We start from the raw sequence: 18,488 nt of genomic DNA, 5'->3' as shown, positions 1-18,488 counted from the left end.
CAAATCCATCTACCTTAGATTCCTTTGTCCAGAAAGTAAGAATAAAAATAGCATCTACTTCACAGGATTGCTGTGAGGATCAAGGGAGATAACATATACAAAGCAGTTACCAAGCTAGTTATTGCTAATATTAATAATTATTGTTGAACTAACTTTTGGATATAAATTTCAATCTGGCTTAAGTCTTTTATTTCATGGCCAAAAGTATAAGCTTCTGGCTTATATATTGTATAAAGTATAAGTGTCTGGCTTCCTAAATTTCTTAGCATGAAAGATTGGATTTGGAATAAATTTGGGAATTTATATATAAATTTACTTATGAAAAGGACTTCACAATTTGTAGGACTGAGACTTACCTGAATATCCCTTAGTCCTGGAAAAAGAGGCTTCTCAAAGGCCATCGTATTTCTTAACAACTTGTTTTCTTTCTATGGCTATTCTTTTTAGTTTTTGTTTTGAGTTTGATAGAATTGGTTGCAACCCTCATAGGAAATATTCTATTTATTATGTGGGAATATATCTGTTACTGATATTATCTGGAGAAAAGATGATTTCTCTACGGAATATATGATTGTTGCTAGGGAGTCATTGATAACAGTGTCATGCTCTTGCAAAAATATTAGAACATTGCAGAGATGACTCACATTGATTTTGTTAACTATGCTCTGTGGTAGCTTTTAAATTTATTTGACAAATAAAACTCACGTTGGAAACAAAAAGATGGAACATTTGCTCCACATCAATAATCTAAACATTTGCAGTCAACCGAATTCAAAGACTAAATGAAATATTGGAGGTAAATTGCTTCATAAACCTTAAAAGTATTGTATAATATTGTCGTTCTTCTATCAAAGTCCTACTCTGGTGCTTCCTCATGTGTTGAAGGGGACCCTAGATTCTGTCCCCTAACTTAATAATATTTTATTTTTTCCAATTACATGTAAAGATAGTTTTCAACATTCATTTTTAAAATAAGATTTTTAGTCCCAATTTGTTTCCCTCTGTTCCTCCCCTCCCCAAATCAGCAAGAAATCTGATTTAGGTTACACACATACAATCACATTAAGTACAATCATGTTATTTCACATTAGTCATGCCATGAAAAAAGAATCAGAACAAAAGGGAAAACCCATGAGAAAGAAAAAACAAAAACAACTAAAAAATGAAAATAATATGCTTTAAAATGTGTTCAGACTCCATAATTCTTTCTCTAGATGTGGGCAGCATTTCCCATCATGAGTCTTTTGGAATTGCCTGCGATCATTGTATTGCTGAGAACTAATTCTATCAAAGTTGATCATCACACAATATTGCTGTTACTATGTACAATGTTCTTCTGTTTCTGTTTACTCAGCATCAATTCATGTTTTTACAGATTTTTTTCTGAAATCCACTGCTCATCATTTTTTTATATCACAATAGTATTCCATTACACTCATATACCACAACTTGTTCAGCCATTGCTCAATTGATGGGAATCTCCTCAGTTTCCAATTCTTTGCCACCACAAATACAATTGATATAAATATTTTTGTATATGTGGGGATCCTCAATTCTTGAAGGCTTATGCCAGTGGAATATCATTCCTGACAGTATTTACCAAGATTTTAAGCTTGGAACAAGCAAAAGACTATATATATACCTGCTACCTAATCAACCTAAGTCAATTTGGAATTCTCTACTAGGCTGTTTCTGAAGTGAGGAATTTTTCATCCACAGTAACTCCTAAAAACTATGTACTTAGTTATAGAAGAATGGTGATCTGGTTTGGAGAAGAAAGGCAGAAGTATTGCTTAGAGTATTGAATTATAATTAATTCAATGGAATCTATTGGTTTGTGTTAAAGAATTTTAAGTTTATAAGTATACATTTTTGTTTCCTCTTTAAATTTTTTTGGAAAAAAATATCTCATTGTTGCCAAGCAGGGAAAAAATTTTGATCAACATTGATTATGATATTTAAAATGTGATTTAAAAAAACTGTGAAATTGGGGGTAGAAGCCTTTCTGAAGATTTTTCTCTTTTCAATTTATCCAACTAGCATTGAAATAGTAATGGACAATCAAGCTACTGGAAAAATTGCTCTCTCCCAATATCAGGATTGTAGCTAGATTGCTTAGTGGATAGAACTTTAGATGTGTGGTTAATAAGGTCTGAGTTCAAATTCTGACTCAGACTAAGTGATCCTAGACAAATCGCTTAACTGTTCTCTGCCTCATTTTCCTCAATTGTAAAATGGGGAACAGCATCTATCTCCTAGTGCTGTTAAGTATCAAATGAGATATATTATTTATGAAGCATTTTACACATCTTAAAGCACTTTATATATGATGACTATTATCATTGTTATAAATAGAGATTTGAAAGTCATCTGTGGAGAGGTTATAGTTGAAATAATGAGAATAGGAAAGAAAGAGAATAAAGAAGATGGTTAGGGATAAGACCTTAGGAGGATGTCTCACATTTGAGGAAGAAATAAAAAGAGCAGACAGTGAAGAAAACAAAAGGAAAACCAGAGAGACAGAAATGATGGAAGTAGAACCAGCAGAATTGAATATCACAAAGCCAGGGGAAGAGAGACTATCTCTTAAAAGGGATTTTGGTCAGCAGCATCAAATATAGAAACTGAGGGCATTGGATTTGGTGATGAGGCTATCTGTGACTGAAAAAAATGATGCTAATGGAATGAAGGAGATAAAAGTCATATTGCAGAGGTATAGAATATTAAAGAGTGAATGTTGATGAGAAAGTAGACAATGTATTTAGAAACTTTTTTCTAGAAGTTTAGTGATGAAAGGAGGAACAAGGACAGTAACTCAAGGGTCAGCAGGGTAAAGGTAAGGGTTTTGGGTTTTTTTTTTTTTTTTTATTAGATTTTTGTGTTTGGAGGAAGAGATGATTGGTGATTGAGCCAAACTCTAAGTAGGTGTGGTAGAGACATAGAATCAAAGCATAAGATTGAAGGATTAAAGTTGACAAAAATGAAAGCTCCCTCATCATAGACCTTGAAGTGTATAGAAAGAGAATCCAGGGAGATTAATAGAACAGTTTCCAACTTCTCAATAAAATATAAGGGGAACTTATCTAAAGAGAATAAGGCAGTGAGGGTGGGGGTAAGATGAATACTTGAAGATAGTGGAGGAAACTTGGAGCTTTTTTTTTTTTTATTATTAAAGCTTTTTATTCACAAAGCATATGCGTGGGTAATTTTTCCAAGATTGACCCCTGCATAACCCCCTGCCACAAATTTTCCCCTTCTTCCTCCTATCTCCTCCCCAACCCAGCAGGCAGTCTGAAATATATGCCAGATTCAATATGTATATACATATTCACACAGCCATCTGGTTGTGCAAGAAAAATCAGATCAAGAAGGAAGAAAAAGAAAAACTGAGAAGAAAGAAACAAAATGCAAGCAAATAATAACAGAGAGTGAGAATGTTATGCTGTGTTCCACCTTTTGTTCCCACGGTTCTCTCTCTGGGTATAAATGGCTCTCTTCATCACTGCATAAATGAAACTGGTTTGAATCATCTCAATGTTGAAGAGAGCCGTGTCTGTCAGAATTGATCATCATATAGTCTTCTTGTTGCTGTGTATAACGATCTCCTGTTTCTGCTTATTTCACTTTGCATTGTTCATGTCGGTCTCTCCAAGTCTCTCTGAAATCATCCTGCTGGTTGGGAAACTTGTAGCTTTTGCATGGAGAATGGGACAGGAAGTCACAGAATTACAGATTTTTAAAATAGGATGTCCAAATTCTTGTTTTGATCTTGGCTTTCATGTAGTCCAGTAATTTAATTTTTTTTGGTCTTTGATCTGTTTTACAGATCAGTTGTCTTTGTTGTAAGATACTTTACATTTTTTGCTCTTTTTTTTTCAGCCTTTTGTCTTCAATATTTCTTGTGGCTACATGAAGTCATTGGCTTCTTTTTGGTCCATTTTTTTCAGGGAGTTAAATGCTTGGGTAAGATTTAGTACTTCTTGTAGGGGAAGGTGCAAGGATGTGGGAGAATCAGAAAGGAATACATGTCAAAGATGGGGCTTGGGCCATATCTTGATGGAAAAGAGGAATGCTGTGGAGCAAAAGTAGAGGAGGGCATCCCAGGAATGAGGGTTAGGATTAGTGCCAGTGATTAGGCTAGAAAGATGGATTGGAAGCAGGTTTGAAGGACTTTAGAAGCCTAAAAGAGGAGTTTTTTTTCCTTAGAGTCAATAGGAAGCCATTGTTGCAATGGCTGAAGGTAGACTACAGGCTGAGAAGGTTATGAGTGAGATCTGTCATTTTTTTGGTTTAGATAACTTCTAGTTGAGGAAACTCTAATAATGAAAGTTGACACCCCTGAAACTTTTAGTCTTAAACAAAAGTTTAAGTGGTTTGCCTAGGGGCACACATTTAGAGGTGGATTTTGAACTCAGGTCTATCCTGAATTCAAAGTCAACTCTTTATTTTTTATAACATGTTACTCCAGATTTGGGTAGAGAGCTAAGAAAAACCATAATGGATGATGGACTGGAAAATGAGGGAAAGTCAAAGGTGCTAGAAGTCAGGATGAAGTCAAAAAGCAGATGAAGGAGGAGTAGAAAAGGGAGGAAGATCAGAAATTGTATGAAAAAGGAGTATTTTGGTTTAGAATCAGGAAGGTGATTCCTGATTTTCCTCTTTTACCATTGTCTAAGATGGTTAAAGTGGATGGAAGTCAAGAGGGCCCAGTGTGTTGATAAGTTCTGGGGCTTGGGTTTTTAAAAGGCCATTAATATAAATATTGAAGACTGATTTAATGGAAAGAGAAACAGTGTGCCAGGAGCTAAAGCCCCTGAAGCAGAAAGGGAGAATATCCTGGAGATGGGTAGATGATTGCTAAAATGGAGAAAGGGTGTTAGAAAAAGAACGGCATGAATTTCAAGGAAGAAAAGATTTTTGACTAATAGTGGCAGATTGAAAGTCTAGGAGAAATAAAGAAATGGTGGTGAGCAAGAAACATACTGACTCCTCCTTCTGCCCCTGTGATTCACAGGGAGTGGGAGAAGAAGCAGTCTCCATTGGAGAGAATTGTCAGGGAGGGAGTCGGTGTTGTCAGGGAAAAAGCCAGATTTTTGTTAAGGCGGGCAACTGGAAGGAGGGCTTGTGGAAAAGGTGGGGGATGGAGAGGCGTTTGCTCACAGTAGAACCGGGGTTCCACAGGGCACAGCAGAAGGGGCTACAGCAGGCGCGGAGTGGGTGGAGCAAGGCTGGGGAGGCTTAGTACCCATCGATCGCAGGCAGGAATGAGAAGACCGGAGGATATAGACGGGGAAAGTTCTGGGGAGAGTGATGGAGGAGATAGGACGGTGGAAGGTAAGCTTTGAGAACTTGTCAAATGGGGAGAGATGGGAGTCTCTGCGGGTCCCAGATGCTCTGGGAAAAGGTGGGCGGTGGTCCAAATGTTCTTTCCTGGATGGATCGTTGGCCCCATAAGCCTATATAGCTGTAAGAAGAGGTCTGGGGGTGGAATGGGAAAGAATGGGGTCCAGGGGGGCTTTCAGAATTGGCTATGGTGACTTGCTCCTGGGTGGGGGGTTTGTTAGGGAGACCCCACGCTTCCTTCCCCTCCCCCACGGCCCCCGCCCCCGCATCCTTCTGCATCCTTTCCTCCTCCGAAGCTGTCATCCTCGGGCAGCAGGCGGAGCTTGCCGCGGCTATTCGCGTCCAATCGCAGCATCGGGTGGGGCTTGAGGCTGTCTCGGCCCGCTACCCGCAGCCTGGGGATCTCGGTGCGCTCCCCACCTGCCCGCCCGCACCGGGGAGCGGGGGTCGGTTCGGCGACCGCCCGGAGGGGTTGGGGGGGCAGCGGTGCGGGCGGGGCCTGGAGGCGTCGGAACCCCGCGGCGCCTAACGGGGCCGGCAGGAGAGCAGCTCAGCCAGGTGCTGGGGGACCTGGGCGGGCCGGGCGCGGGCTGGGGCTGGGAGGCGGGAGCGGTATTCGCGGGGGCGCCCCGCCTCTACGCCCCCATGCTCCGGGTCTAGAACATCAATCATCCCCTCCCTCTCCGCCAGCTTCCACCCGAGGCTCCCTCCCTTCTGCTCCAACCTAGGACTGCCTGGGGGAGGGGAGGCTGCAAAACCAGGCGGTGCTCTCCCCTCCCCCCTTCGTCTTCCTAACCCCCCTTCACCCCATTGACTCTCAGGCTGACCCTCCTCCCATCCAATGGTTGAGACCCGACGCCCTCTCAATATCTCACTGGGATGACAATTCCTCCCTTTCCCAGCCCCGGGCTTGACCCACTGACTCCCCTCCCATTTTACCCCAGGAGTAACTACACCCCCCAGGATGTTGCAAAGGAACCAGAAATTGCTTCTGCAAGTGGCCTCCTTGCTCCTCTGTGCTTGTGCCGGCCTCAGACTGCTTCTGCCCCGGTGGTGAGGGGCTAGGGCTGCTGCATGAGGAGTGGGGAGCTTGGGTTTGGGGGATAATTGTTCATATGTCTCTAAAGGTCCATGCTATCCTTAGATGTACAAAGATACATCACCATAAGCTGAAGCCCCTGAGTAAAGGCAGGTGCTTTCCTAGGCATAAGCCAGGAAAAGGGAAAGGTGTGTGTATGTGTGTGTGTGTGTGTGTGTGTGCATCCATGTGTTTGCTCTTGAGTGCTCACTGGACCTCATCTTATCCAATGCTTGCTTTCTGTTGGCTGATCAATGATCACTGTTTTTTTTTCTTTCCCCACCTTAGTCTGGAGCCAACATCAGGCAGGCCCTGGGGTGAGGCAGGGGGTGTCCAGCCATCTCCTGAACCAGTTGGGGAGAGCACTCTGGGCTCTTGGTCTCAGAGGTTGACCGGGGAAGTTCCTCGAAGAGATCAAACAGGAGTGATGAAAGTTGTCCATCTGGACATGAAAGGAGCTGCTCCCAGGGTATCTTATCTGGAACAGGTGAGACCGTGGACTCCGATGCCTGGGACTATCTGGGAAGAGATTGTGCTGAACGGGGAGGGACAATGACTTTTCAGAATGGGGGGATGATTGCTGGAGGGCAAAGGGAAGAATCCAAGTCCTTCTGACCTGTTGCCTCTCACTCTGGTCCCCCCAAGCTGTTTCCACTTCTGTCTCGGCTTGGGGCAGATGCTGTGCTGATCGAATATGAAGACATGTTTCCTTTCCATGGGGAACTGGAGTTGTTACGTTCACCCCACTCCTACAGGTGGGATTATGGGAACTGATGGAGGAGTGGGGCTGTGAATTTAAAAAGCCCTAGGCTATAAGAGACGAGTCTGATAAGGGAATGGAATCAGTCTTTGAGAATTGAATTGTATGGGAGGGGACATATTATAACCATGGGGTTCATCAAGGGAGGCTGCCCAGGGATTTGGGGATCCTCAGCATCGGATAGGAGGAGATCAGAGCTGTGGGGTCTGATAGAGGGAGGAATCTATGGGACTTAACAGAGAAGATTAGTCGTGAGTTGGAGGGAGCCAGAAGTAATTCTGGCAGGGGATGGAGGCCATGACGATGGGGCTGCTGGGGGCCTGATAAGGATTCTGGTATCCTCAGTAAACATGACATTGAGCGGATTCAGCAATTGGCAACACAGAACCATCTGGAGGTGATTCCCCTGGTGCAGACATTTGGCCACTTTGAGGTACTTGACCCCTGATCCCATCCAACAATTAACCCTCATCCTGGCACCCCTGCCCCTTGACTCAGCTCCTCCTATCTTAATCCTGATCAGGATGTCCCAAGGCCAGTGACTTTTCAGGATTGGGGGATGATCTCAGGAGGGCAAAGGGAAGGGTCCAAGTAAGGACTGATCGACTGTCCCCCTTTCCTCTGGTCTATCCAAGCTATTTCCACTTCTGTCCTGGCTCAAGGCAGATGCTGATCAAATATGAGAATATGTACTGTTTCCATGGGGAATGGTTATTGCCCCCTAAATTCTCAGCATTTCTGATCTACTCCTCCTCCCCACCTTCATCTTGGTATTTCTCATTCCAGTTTGTGCTAAAACACGAGAAGTTCTGGCCCCTTCGGGAGGTGGATCGTTATCCCAGCACCCTGAATCCACATGCTGCTGGGACAATGCCGTTACTCCGAGCCCTCCTGGGCCAGGTCCTTGACCAGCACCCACATACCCGCTGGTTACATGTGGGAGCTGATGAGGTCAGATCTGAGAGAGGGAAGGAGAGGTGGGGGACAATCCTATAAGACCAGGCTTTGGGGGCCTTGTCTGAGGTGATCTATCTTCCATTGGGGTATAGGTGTTCCACCTGGGTGAGGGTGCAGACTCCCGAGCCTGGTTACTTCGCCATGGCGAAGATGTTGGCCACATGTACTTGAACCATGTTCGAGAAGTCGTGACTTTTCTGAGCTGGCGCCACCCAGGGCTTCGACTACTACTTTGGGATGATGTGCTTCGAAGACTACCACCCCAGGCCGTCCAAGGCAGGGGGACCCCAACCTTGGGATCTCCCAATTTCTAGAAATTTTGACATTCTCTCATTGGCATTTATCCTTCAGTTCTGGAACTCTGGGGTCTCTCCATCCCAGAGACTCTGACTTATCCCTATTAGCATTTATTTCCCAACCATTCAGGTTGGAGGTCTGAGACCCTGGTATTCCCCCTCCTAATATGACTATTCCATAGTCTATTCCATTGACTATTCCATACTTGGTATTCTTCTCACAAGTCTAGAATCTCAGAGTCCCCTGATCCCAAAGATGCTGACCTTCCCTCACTGGCAATCATCCCCCAGCCCTGGGAACCTTTTTTGTCCCCCAGTGTTAGGAATACCCCTCACCCTAGGATCCTGGAGACCCCCATTTTACAGACTTTCCCTCATTGGCATTTGTTTCCCAGCCCTAGTATTCTGGGATGCCCCCATCCTAAAGACCATCTTCTTCCCTCACTGGCCCTTGTTCCTCAACCCTGTTATCCTAGGGTCCCCCCTTCCCAGAGATTCCAACTTCATCTAGTTGGTATTTATTCTCTGGATTCTGGGCCTCTGGCATCCTGGGATATTCCCATTCCTTCATTAGCATTTGTCCCTTCCCTATCCCCAGTACTCCTCTAAGGCCTTTCCATGCTCAAGGAAGGTTCCCCCCCAAACCCAAAGTCACCTACACCTTGGTCTGGTGTGGGTGGAGGGACAGGACCCTGATAATGGAGGAATCTTTGGTATGCTTTATTCCTGTCTTGGGATTGGACTCCTTAGTACCCTCTTACTGATCTTTTCTGTCCTCCTAGAATCAGGGATCCCTCAGCTTGCAGACCCTATGATGTGGTTCTATGACCCTGACTTGGACACTGACCAGATTGGTGAGCATATGGCCTGTCAGAACTGGAGCCACATCCCCTGTTCCCCTGGTTGCTGGGTGGGACAGGGCTGACCTGTAACTAGCTATATCACCCAAGAACAACTTGAGATAGTTAAAGTGGGGGTGGGGAGGATAGATATTCCTCTTGATCCCTGACTCCTGGATGAGTGTATTCTCTCCACTTTGTACTCCCCAACCCCTCCTCCTTCCCTGCCCCTGCTTTCTTACACTCCTTCTGTTTCCCCCTCATCCCCAGGACGCATCATTGCCAAGTATGCAGAAAGTGGCTTCCGAAGCGTGTGGTTTGCCAGTTCCTTCAAGGGTTCCACAGGCCCAGCCCAGATGTGGACACCTCTTAGCCATCACCTGAGCAACCAGCTGTCGTGGCTTCGTGTGCTCCGAGCTCTGCAGGCTGCATCTTCTGGCCCCCACATCCGGGATGCCCGTCCTATCCGTTGCCAGGGCATTGTTCTGACCGGTTGGCAGAGGTGAAGGCTTAGGTTGAGGGTCTAGCAGGGTGAGATGGAGTGAGGATGGGAATTAGAGGCAGCCAGTCAGTCAAAAAACTTTTATTAAGCCTCCTGCAATGGGTCAGGCACTGTGCTAAGTGCCCCAAATGCAAGGACAAAAAGCAGGCTCCCTGCTCTCCAGAAACTTGTATTTTAATGAAGACTCTTAGACTCATCTCTGGGTCTCTGTCTTTTCTCTTCCTCTTTTCAGATATGACCACTATTCTGTGCTGTGTGAGCTGCTCCCGGTGGCTGTTCCTTCCCTGGCCATCTGTCTGCAGACCCTTGTTGCTGGTATGGGTGGTCATTCACAAGATGTTGGGCTTGAAGGGAATTTAGAGACTTTCTCATCTAGCTCCCTCCTGTGTGATATAAATGAGAGACCTAGAACTATTTGGAAAAGTTTTGGAAGAGGAGGCATGGACACCAGCTGGGAATTTATACTTCCCTTGCCTATTTCTTCCCTGATCCTCTCCCACTTCCCACCCCATTGCTGGTTGGTTTTCTTCCAGTTCCTTTGAACATGTGGGAAAACACTAGGTAACCCTGAGGATTTGGTCCTAACTAGTAGAACTCATATGCACTATAAACACTAGAAGGTCTATAGAACAGTTTACTCATAAAAACACTGTAAGGTTGATAGTATACATAGAAGTATCCCCATTTTACAGAAAAGGAAACTGAGGCTAAGATTAACCAAGCCTTTTTCTGCAGGTACTCTAGACTTTGGTAGATATTCTTAGACATTTAAACAGCTGCTATTCATAGTAACTTTCCCAGACAGTAGAAGTAGACTTGCCTGTAGTTCATGTTCTGAATCAGATTCTAAACCTCTGGTTTGGACAGAAGAGGTTGCCTGAATCATTTGGTTCTTTCCCTATTTCTTTCCCTAGGAGAATTCACTGAGGTGACCAAGAAGACAGTTATGGAGCTGCTGGGATTTCAGACTATCAACTTGGAGTCCAGCACATGGTGGGGAGACCATGGACCAGCCTGGGGGGTGGAGTCCTTACTTAGAGCTTTGGGAGGGGCTTTGTATGCTAGGCTGGCCATCAGTGCTTGATGGGAGCCTGGGACAGACTTGGGGAAGAAGGAAGCTGGAAGGAGAAAGGGAGGTCCAGTTTAGCATGTCAGTCTGAAGCCTAGCCAAATAACTGCTCCCATTCCAGTCCAGGCCCTTCCTACTTGATCCTGTCCCCTTCCTATCCACAGCCAAGGAGATGGTATGTTTCCTGGGGCTGAAGTCTACCACCTGGTAGAACAAGTCAAGGAGCTGAAGGAGAATGGACTGAGAGCTCTGGAGGAGGATAGGTACCTCCTACACCCATCCCTCTGACCCCCTAACATGCTCCCCTGCCTGCGTGTGATTTATTTACACAAGGGAGAGCAGCTCCTGGTGCCTCATTCTTGGGAACCCTTGAAGGGAGGACTCTGAGAAGTCCTGGAGGCTCTGTCCCAATTCTCCATTTTCCTCTTAGTACATGCAAAATGGGAGGGCAGGGGATGTCTGACAATTTGGTGAAGTAACCCCTTCCTCTGTTGTGTATCCCTAGCACAGCTCAGGGCTGGTTCAGCCCTTACCATCGCAAAAATCACTTTGGGAATCCACAGAATCTGGAGGCCTTTGGCCGAAAATTGACCAAGTGAGTAATATGTATGGGGAAGAATTGAGGAAGGCTCTTGGATGCTGAGACTGACTCCTCAGGGTTTTCAGGGAGGAGTGGAAAGCCTCAAGCTGATGACTGTGGGTTGAGGAAGAAGTGATTCTTGGAGGCTGGTGAGGGAAGGGAGATATGTGGATACCCTCATTTCCTTTCCTCAGGGTGTCCGAAGCCTGGGAGAGCCTGCTGCCAACCCTACAGATGCATTTGGGTGTTGTGTTCTACTCTAATACTGTGGATGAGTGGTTGGAGGAGTATGTGTTACCCCAGCTAGAACCCTTGAGGGCTATGGTTCGGGATTACCAGGAGCTCCTCCAGCTGAAAGGGAAACCTGGGGGGGCCCGGCCTGGGGAAGTTGTGCTGAATCCCCCAGCCATCCCAACCCCAGGCCCTGGCTTCCGGGGTCCCCGTTCCAGGAGGGAGAGTCCAGGTGATGGCTCATTTGGGGGCTGAGGTCCATGGTGGGGGTGGGTTCTGTCTGAGGGAGGTGGGAGTATCAAACTGACTTTGGCGATTAAAAACTATTTTCTTAAATGGGCTTCTGAAGAGTTTTTCATTTTTTAGGGGAACTGGCTGGGGGTGAGAAGAGGTCTGATACAAATCAATGCATTTTTATATAATCCTCTGTGATTGGCCATTCTGGAAAGGAGACAAGAGTATAGTAGACTCATGGAAACAGAATTTTAGAGTGGGAAGGAATCTTCTTAAATTATAGAGACTTAGAATTCAACATAATATTCTAGGTATAATCTAACTGGGACAGAATACACTCTGGGGAATAGGAAAATAGGAAATTGAGGAAGGGAGACACATATAAGAGAACCATATAAGTAAATGGAAGGATGGATTGTCTATCTCAAACAAAGGCTAAAAGAGCTCTATATGGAGTGGATTTTTACAGGGGCCACTTCCTCAAGGAGATGGCCCTAGAGTATGGCTTTGAAAGACAGGTAGCATTTAGAAAGGCATCAAATAAAGGCCTCATTTCCAAAATATATAGAGAATTAACTCTAATTTATAAAAAATCAAGCCATTCTCCAATTGAAAAATGGTCAAAGGATATGAACAGACAATTCTCAGATGAAGAAATTGAAACTATTTCTAGTCATATGAAAAGATGCTCCAAGTCATTATTAATCAGAGAAATGCAAATTAAGACAACTCTAAGATACCACTACACACTTGTCAGATTGGCTAAGATGACAGGAAAAAATAATGATGATTGTTGGAGGGGATGCGGGAAAACTGGGACATTGATGCATTGTTGGTGGAGTTGTGAACGAATCCAACCATTTTGGAGAGTAGTTTGGAACTATGCTCAAAAAGTTATCAAACTGTGCATACCCTTTGATCCAGCAGTGTTACTACTGGGCTTATATCCCAAAGAGATCATAAAGAAGGGAAAGGGACCTGTATGTGCACGAATGTTTGTGGCAGCTCTCTTTGTAGTGGCTAGAAACTGGAAACTGAATGGATGTCCATCAGTTGGAGAATGGCTGAATAAATTGTGGTATATGGATATTATGGAATATTATTGTTTCTGTAAGAAATGACCAACAGGATGATTTCAGAAAGGCCTGGAGAGACTTACACGAACTGATGCTGAGTGAAATGAGGAGGACCAGGAGATCATTATATACTTCAACAACAATACTATATGATGACCAGTTCTGATGGACCAGGCCATCCTCAGCAACGAGATCAACCAAATCATTTCTAATGGAGCAGTAATGAACTGAACTAGCTATGCCCAGAAAAAGAACTCTGGGAGATGACTAAAAACCATTACATTGAATTCCCAATCCCTATATTTATGCACACCTGCATTTTTGATTTCCTTCACAAGCTAATTGTACAATATTTCAGAGTCTGATTCTTTTTGTACAGCAAAATAACGTTTTGGTCATGTATACTTATTGTGTATCTAATTTATATTTTAATATATTTAACATCTACTGGTCATCCTGCCATCTAGGGGAGGGGGTGGGGGGGTAAGAGGTGAAAAATTGGAACAAGGTTTGGCAATTGTTAATGCTGTAAAGTTACCCATGTATATATCCTGTAAATAAAAGGCTATTAAATAAAAAAAATAAAATTTAAAAAAAAAAAAAAAAAAAAAGAAAGGCATCAAAGTAGGAAAAAACATCCCAGGTATGAAGAGGATCCTTAGAAAAGTCACAGAGGCAGACATGAAATAGAGGAAGTTGGAGGGTCCAGAAATCATGAAACAGGTTGGAGACAGGTCATGGGGGACCTTGGATGACTGTTCAAGCTTTGTCCTGATGGCAATGGAAAGCAATGAGGAGAATAATAGGAAGATTAATCTGGTTGTATATATAGGAGATGAGAGGCAGTGTATCATAAAGGATGGGGATTTGGCTTTGAATCCAGAAAGACTAGAGCTCAATTCTATCTTTGACCCATACTAGTTGTGTGATCCTGATCAATTCAATAAACGTCAGTACTCTAGTAACTCTTTAAAGACAAAATTTAAGAAAAAATGCCTGGCTGCATGAGAAGAGAAAATTGCCTCATCCAAGAGTTAGTTCCTGGAGCTAGTAGAAACATAGGTTCATTTACAGACTCCAGATTGATCTCATTCAGGAATAAAGGATAAACAACAACAAATAAACAAGATGCAGAGCTAGACCTCGGAAGCTATCCAATCCACCCTCCTCAGTCTCTATCCCTATTCTTAGAGAACGGATCTGAGGGAAGAGAATGTTAGAGAGGTGAGTCAGCAAACTATTGTAACAATTGAAAGGAGACATGATATGAGCTTGAACTATAGTATAGAGAGTGAGGAGAGGATAAAGGGGAGAAACATAAAGGAAGTAAAATCCATTAGCAACTGATTATAAGAGGTGAGAGAGAGGGAATCATAGATAATATTCAAGTTTTGACTAAAAGTATGGTGATACCCCTGTAAACGAGAAGTGGGGAGGAAAAGTAGTAGATTTGGGAAGGAAAAATTAGTTTGGCCCTGGATGTGTCAATAAATATTTATTAAGCACTTGCTAAGTGTTAAGCATTGTGCTGTACCCTGGAAACACAAATACTAGCAAAAAGAGACAGTTCTTAACCTCAAAGAGCTTACTTTCTTTTTTATTTTAAATAGTATCTTTCTTTATTACATATGAAAATATTTTTAGTATTTTAAAAAATTTTAAGTTCCAAATTTTATTCCCCCTTGAAGATGATAAGTAATCAAATAGGTTATATATGTGCAATCATATAAAACATTCCCATACCAGTCATTTTATGCAAGAAAATTCAAGCAAAAAGAAAAAGATAAAGCAAGCAAAAGAGAGGGAAAAAATAGCATGTTTCAGGCTGTTTTCAGACTTTCTTGGGAGGTAAATAGCATTTTTCATCATGAGTCCTTTGAACTGTCTTGGATCATTGTATTACAGAGAAAAGCTAAGTCATTCACAGCTCTTTATCATACAATATTGCTATTACTATATACCGTGTTCTGGTTCTGCTCACTTCATCTTATATCAGTTCATGTACATCTTTCCACTTTTTTCTGAAATCATCCTGCTTGTCATTTCTTATAGCATAATAATATTCCATTCCAAACATATGCTATAATTTGTTCAGCCATTTCTCAATTGATGGGCATACCTTTGATTTCCAATTCTTAGCCATCAGAGAAGAGAGTCAGAAGAAGGAAATAACATCTAAGAGAAAGAGATTGATCAACTTATGCCAAATACTGCAGAAAGAACAAGAAAGACCAGGACTGAGAAGTTATAGCCATTGGATTTAGTCCAATGGGGTCATAAAGGAACTTAAAGAGAGCATTTTTACTCAAGTGTGATAGATCTTGAGGCTACTTTGAAATCTGAGAAAGCAAAAAAAAAAAAAAAAAAAATCTGAGAAGTGAGTGCTAAAGAAATGAAGGTATAAAGTATTGTTGACTCTACAGTAAGTTTGATCAGTAAGGAAAGAGAGATGCAATTGCTTTCCTCATTGGAAAAATGAGGGGAATGAATAATACCATTACTCAATTGACAAATATTTATGAGACTCTTACTATGTGCCAGGCATGGTGCTAAGTGTTGGTGTACTGAAGATCCACATGTAGTAAGGCTTTGTTGGCTTTATTTGGCTTAATAAAAAGCAGAATAGACATCTTTAGCCTCTTTTCCTACTGTTCTTCAAAGAAGATTCATTCCTTCCAGGAGAGGAAGACAGGAAGTTGGGACTGAGACCACTTTACCCTCCTCAGGGAGAGAGAGATGGGGTACCACCTATCTGCTCCCTTAAATAATTTTAGTCTAGGGCATATTTTCAAGTTTGAGCAACTTTTTGTTTATTTAATGATTTTTTTGGGGGGCAGGAGGGGAGGAAGGAGAGACTACCAAGCTTTATATCCAAGGCTTGATCATTTTCCTTCCTTTTTTTTATTATAGCTTTTTATTTACAAGATATATACATAGGTAATTTTTTAGCATTGACAGTTGCAAATCCTTTTGTTCCAAATTTTCCCCTCCTTTCCCCCACCCCTGCCCCCAGATGGCAGGTTGACCAATACATGTTAAATATGTTAAAGTATAAGTTAAATACAATATAAGTATACATGTCCAAACAGTTATTTTGCTGTACAAAAAGAGTTGGACTTTGAAATAGTGCCTGTGAAGGAAATCAAAAATGCAGGCGGACAAAAATAGAGGGATTGGGAATTCTATGTAGTGGTTCACACTCATTTCCCTGAGTTCTTTCACTGGGTGTAGCTGGTTCAATTCATTACTGCTCTATTGGAACTGATTTGGTTCATCACATTGTCGAAGAGGGCCACATCCATAAGAATTGATCGTCATATGGTGTTGTTGTTGAAGTATATAATGATCTCCTGGTCCTGCTCATTTCACTCAGCATCAATTCATGTAAGTCTCTCCAAGCCTCACTGAAACATCCTGCTGGTCATTTTCTTACCAAACAATAATATTCCATAATATTCATATGCCACAATTTATTCAGCCATTCTCCAAATGATGGGCATCCACTCATTTTCCAGTTTCTGGCCCCTACAAACAGGGCTGCCACAAACATTTTTGCACATGTGGGTCCCTTTCCCTCCTTTAGCCCAGGGATATAAACCCAGTAGTAAAACTGCTGGATCAAAGGGTATGCACAGTTGATCACTTTCCTTCCTTAAACCAGTTCCACGATGAAGACATATGGAGAATAACAAAGAAGTCCATTTATCCAAATATAACAAAACAGAAAACATAAAAGGATGTGTGTATGTGTGTTTACACACTCATATACGTAGAATAATATATATCAGACAACATAGAGTAAAAAATCTCCCAATGGGGTGGAGATAACTCAGCTCAATTGAATCCTATATCTCACATCATAATGTCTCTAGAGTAACAAACTGCAGATAGGGATATGATGGAGACTGTCTTGTATTTCCAGAGTCTTTTTCTTCAGCTATCTGAAGTGAGATTGGCTTCTTTCATCTTCTAGTTTGAATCTGGAAGCCAGGAAAATCCAAGAGTCCTTCCAAAGGTGAATTCTAAGGTAATTGGTGAAAGTTTGAGCTCTCTTGTCTTTCACTAAGTCACTAACTCACACCTGGCAGGACCTTCATCTCCACTAATAAGGAGAAAATCCCATACTAATAGACTTTGGGACAGGGTTATATTCATACATATATAATTATATGTATATTGTTTATTATGTGGTAATACATAAAATATAAATACATATAAATATAATTCATGAAATATAAAATTAAACATGTAAATATGAAATCCATCCATACAAATATGTGTGTATACACACACACACACACACACACACACACACAAAGCAGTTAAATTCAAGGTAATTTGGGACAGAAGGTATTAGCAGTTGGGGAAAGGCTTCATGTAGAAGATGGCTGAGTGATAAAGACAGGGATTTTCTGGGAAAGAGTGAATTCTAAGCTTGTGGGGTTGCCCATGTGAAGGCACAGATTTAGGAGATGTGGTACTGTGTGCATATGTCTGTCCCTTACCTAGAGAAGTTCAGTTTGGCTGGATCACAAAATTTTTGGATGTGGGAAAAGGGAGAGAATGATGTCAAGTGAGGCTGGAAAGATAGGGTTTTAAAAGATAATCAGAGGAGGTTATATTTTATTCTAGAAGTAAGATTCTTAGCCTTTTTGTGTCTGGGACTGCTTTGGCAGTTTGACAAAACTTATGGACCCGTTCTCAGAATAATATTTTTAAATGCATAAAATAAAACATATGGGATTACAAAGTCAATAAATCCTATTGAAATCAAGATGCATTTTTTCCCATATGAATTTATGGACAATCTCCCCCCACCTCCCCACCCCCCATGAAACCTATTCCTATTGTAGAGGAAATAGGAAGCTGATGGAATTGGTTGAGTAAGACATCACGGTCAGTATTTGAGGAAAATTACTTTGGAAAAATTCCAAAATAGATTGGAATGAGGAGAAACTCAAGGCAGGAAAGCCAATTAGAGGATTGTTGTAATAATTTGATGATCTCTAAGATTCCTTCCAACTCTAAACCCCTTGAACAGACAGATATCAGGGCGGAGGGGAAAAAGCTGGTGGAGAGGAAAGAATTGAAGATGTAGAAGAGATGAATTGATAGAGTAAAGTCACTAAGGAGCCTGGAGGGAATAGAACCCTTTATAGGAGAGGTCCAGTTCAGCATCTCCATATACAAAACTCAGTGATCTCCGAGATGATCAGAGGGAGGCAGTCCTAAACTTTGCTGGACAGAGACTTTGGCTGCTATTCCCCATGCACACCAGGGGGTGCTAGGGGGCAGCTGAGATTCTGCATTGGGTGGAGTCTGACTCAGTATCTGAGCGTAGGTTACTACATCAAAGAGGACCAAGGCACGTAGTGGTACCTGTCTACATGCATGCAGCCCTCCATCATGGGAAAGCCCGTGGCTGGAACTGGGAAGATGTGGGATCCGGTGACATTGGAGGCTGTGCCCAGTGAGAGCTCTGATTAAGCTATATAAAAACTATCCTGGCAAAGGGTTTATGGA

General features: G+C 42.6%; 1 protein-coding gene across 3 annotated transcripts; it reads left to right on the top strand.

The window, feature by feature from the left end:
• The first annotated feature begins 5,029 nt into the window (after nucleotides 1–5,029).
• Nucleotides 5,030–11,995, top strand: LOC100919394 (hexosaminidase D-like). Of its 3 annotated transcripts, none has more exons than XM_031945862.1 (14): nucleotides 5,085–5,334; nucleotides 6,288–6,396; nucleotides 6,710–6,908; nucleotides 7,067–7,176; nucleotides 7,527–7,614; nucleotides 7,968–8,132; nucleotides 8,231–8,414; nucleotides 9,217–9,288; nucleotides 9,544–9,775; nucleotides 10,008–10,090; nucleotides 10,690–10,768; nucleotides 11,009–11,107; nucleotides 11,350–11,439; nucleotides 11,619–11,995. In XM_031945862.1, the coding sequence occupies exons 1-14, from the start codon at nucleotides 5,265–5,267 to the stop codon at nucleotides 11,908–11,910; spliced, it is 1,872 nt and encodes a 623-aa protein (XP_031801722.1). In that variant the 5' UTR covers nucleotides 5,085–5,264; the 3' UTR covers nucleotides 11,911–11,995. The 3 variants fall into 3 exon arrangements, with proteins under 3 accessions (XP_023353560.2, XP_031801722.1, XP_031801723.1); XM_031945863.1 differs by lacking the exon at nucleotides 5,085–5,334 and adding an exon at nucleotides 5,582–5,901; XM_023497792.2 differs by lacking the exon at nucleotides 6,288–6,396 and having other exon boundaries at nucleotides 5,030–5,334.
• Nucleotides 11,996–18,488: the final 6,493 nt, after the last annotated feature.

This window comes from Sarcophilus harrisii, chromosome 1, assembly GCF_902635505.1.
Source record: "Sarcophilus harrisii chromosome 1, mSarHar1.11, whole genome shotgun sequence".
Classification (NCBI taxonomy): domain Eukaryota; kingdom Metazoa; phylum Chordata; class Mammalia; order Dasyuromorphia; family Dasyuridae; genus Sarcophilus; species Sarcophilus harrisii.
The sequence above is the reverse complement of the archived record's forward strand: the minus strand, read 5'-3'. Positions and strand labels throughout refer to the sequence as shown.

Excerpts from the sequence above, each read along its gene's own strand:
- LOC100919394 (XM_031945862.1), top strand. The coding sequence starts at position 5,265 with ATGAGAAGACCGGAGGATATAGACGGGGAAAGTTCTGGGGAGAGTGAT. Across the intron at positions 7,177-7,526 it reads CGTTCACCCCACTCCTACAG|TAAACATGACATTGAGCGGA; the intron begins GTGGGATTATGG and ends TGGTATCCTCAG. Across the intron at positions 10,091-10,689 it reads TCTGCAGACCCTTGTTGCTG|GAGAATTCACTGAGGTGACC; the intron begins GTATGGGTGGTC and ends TTCTTTCCCTAG.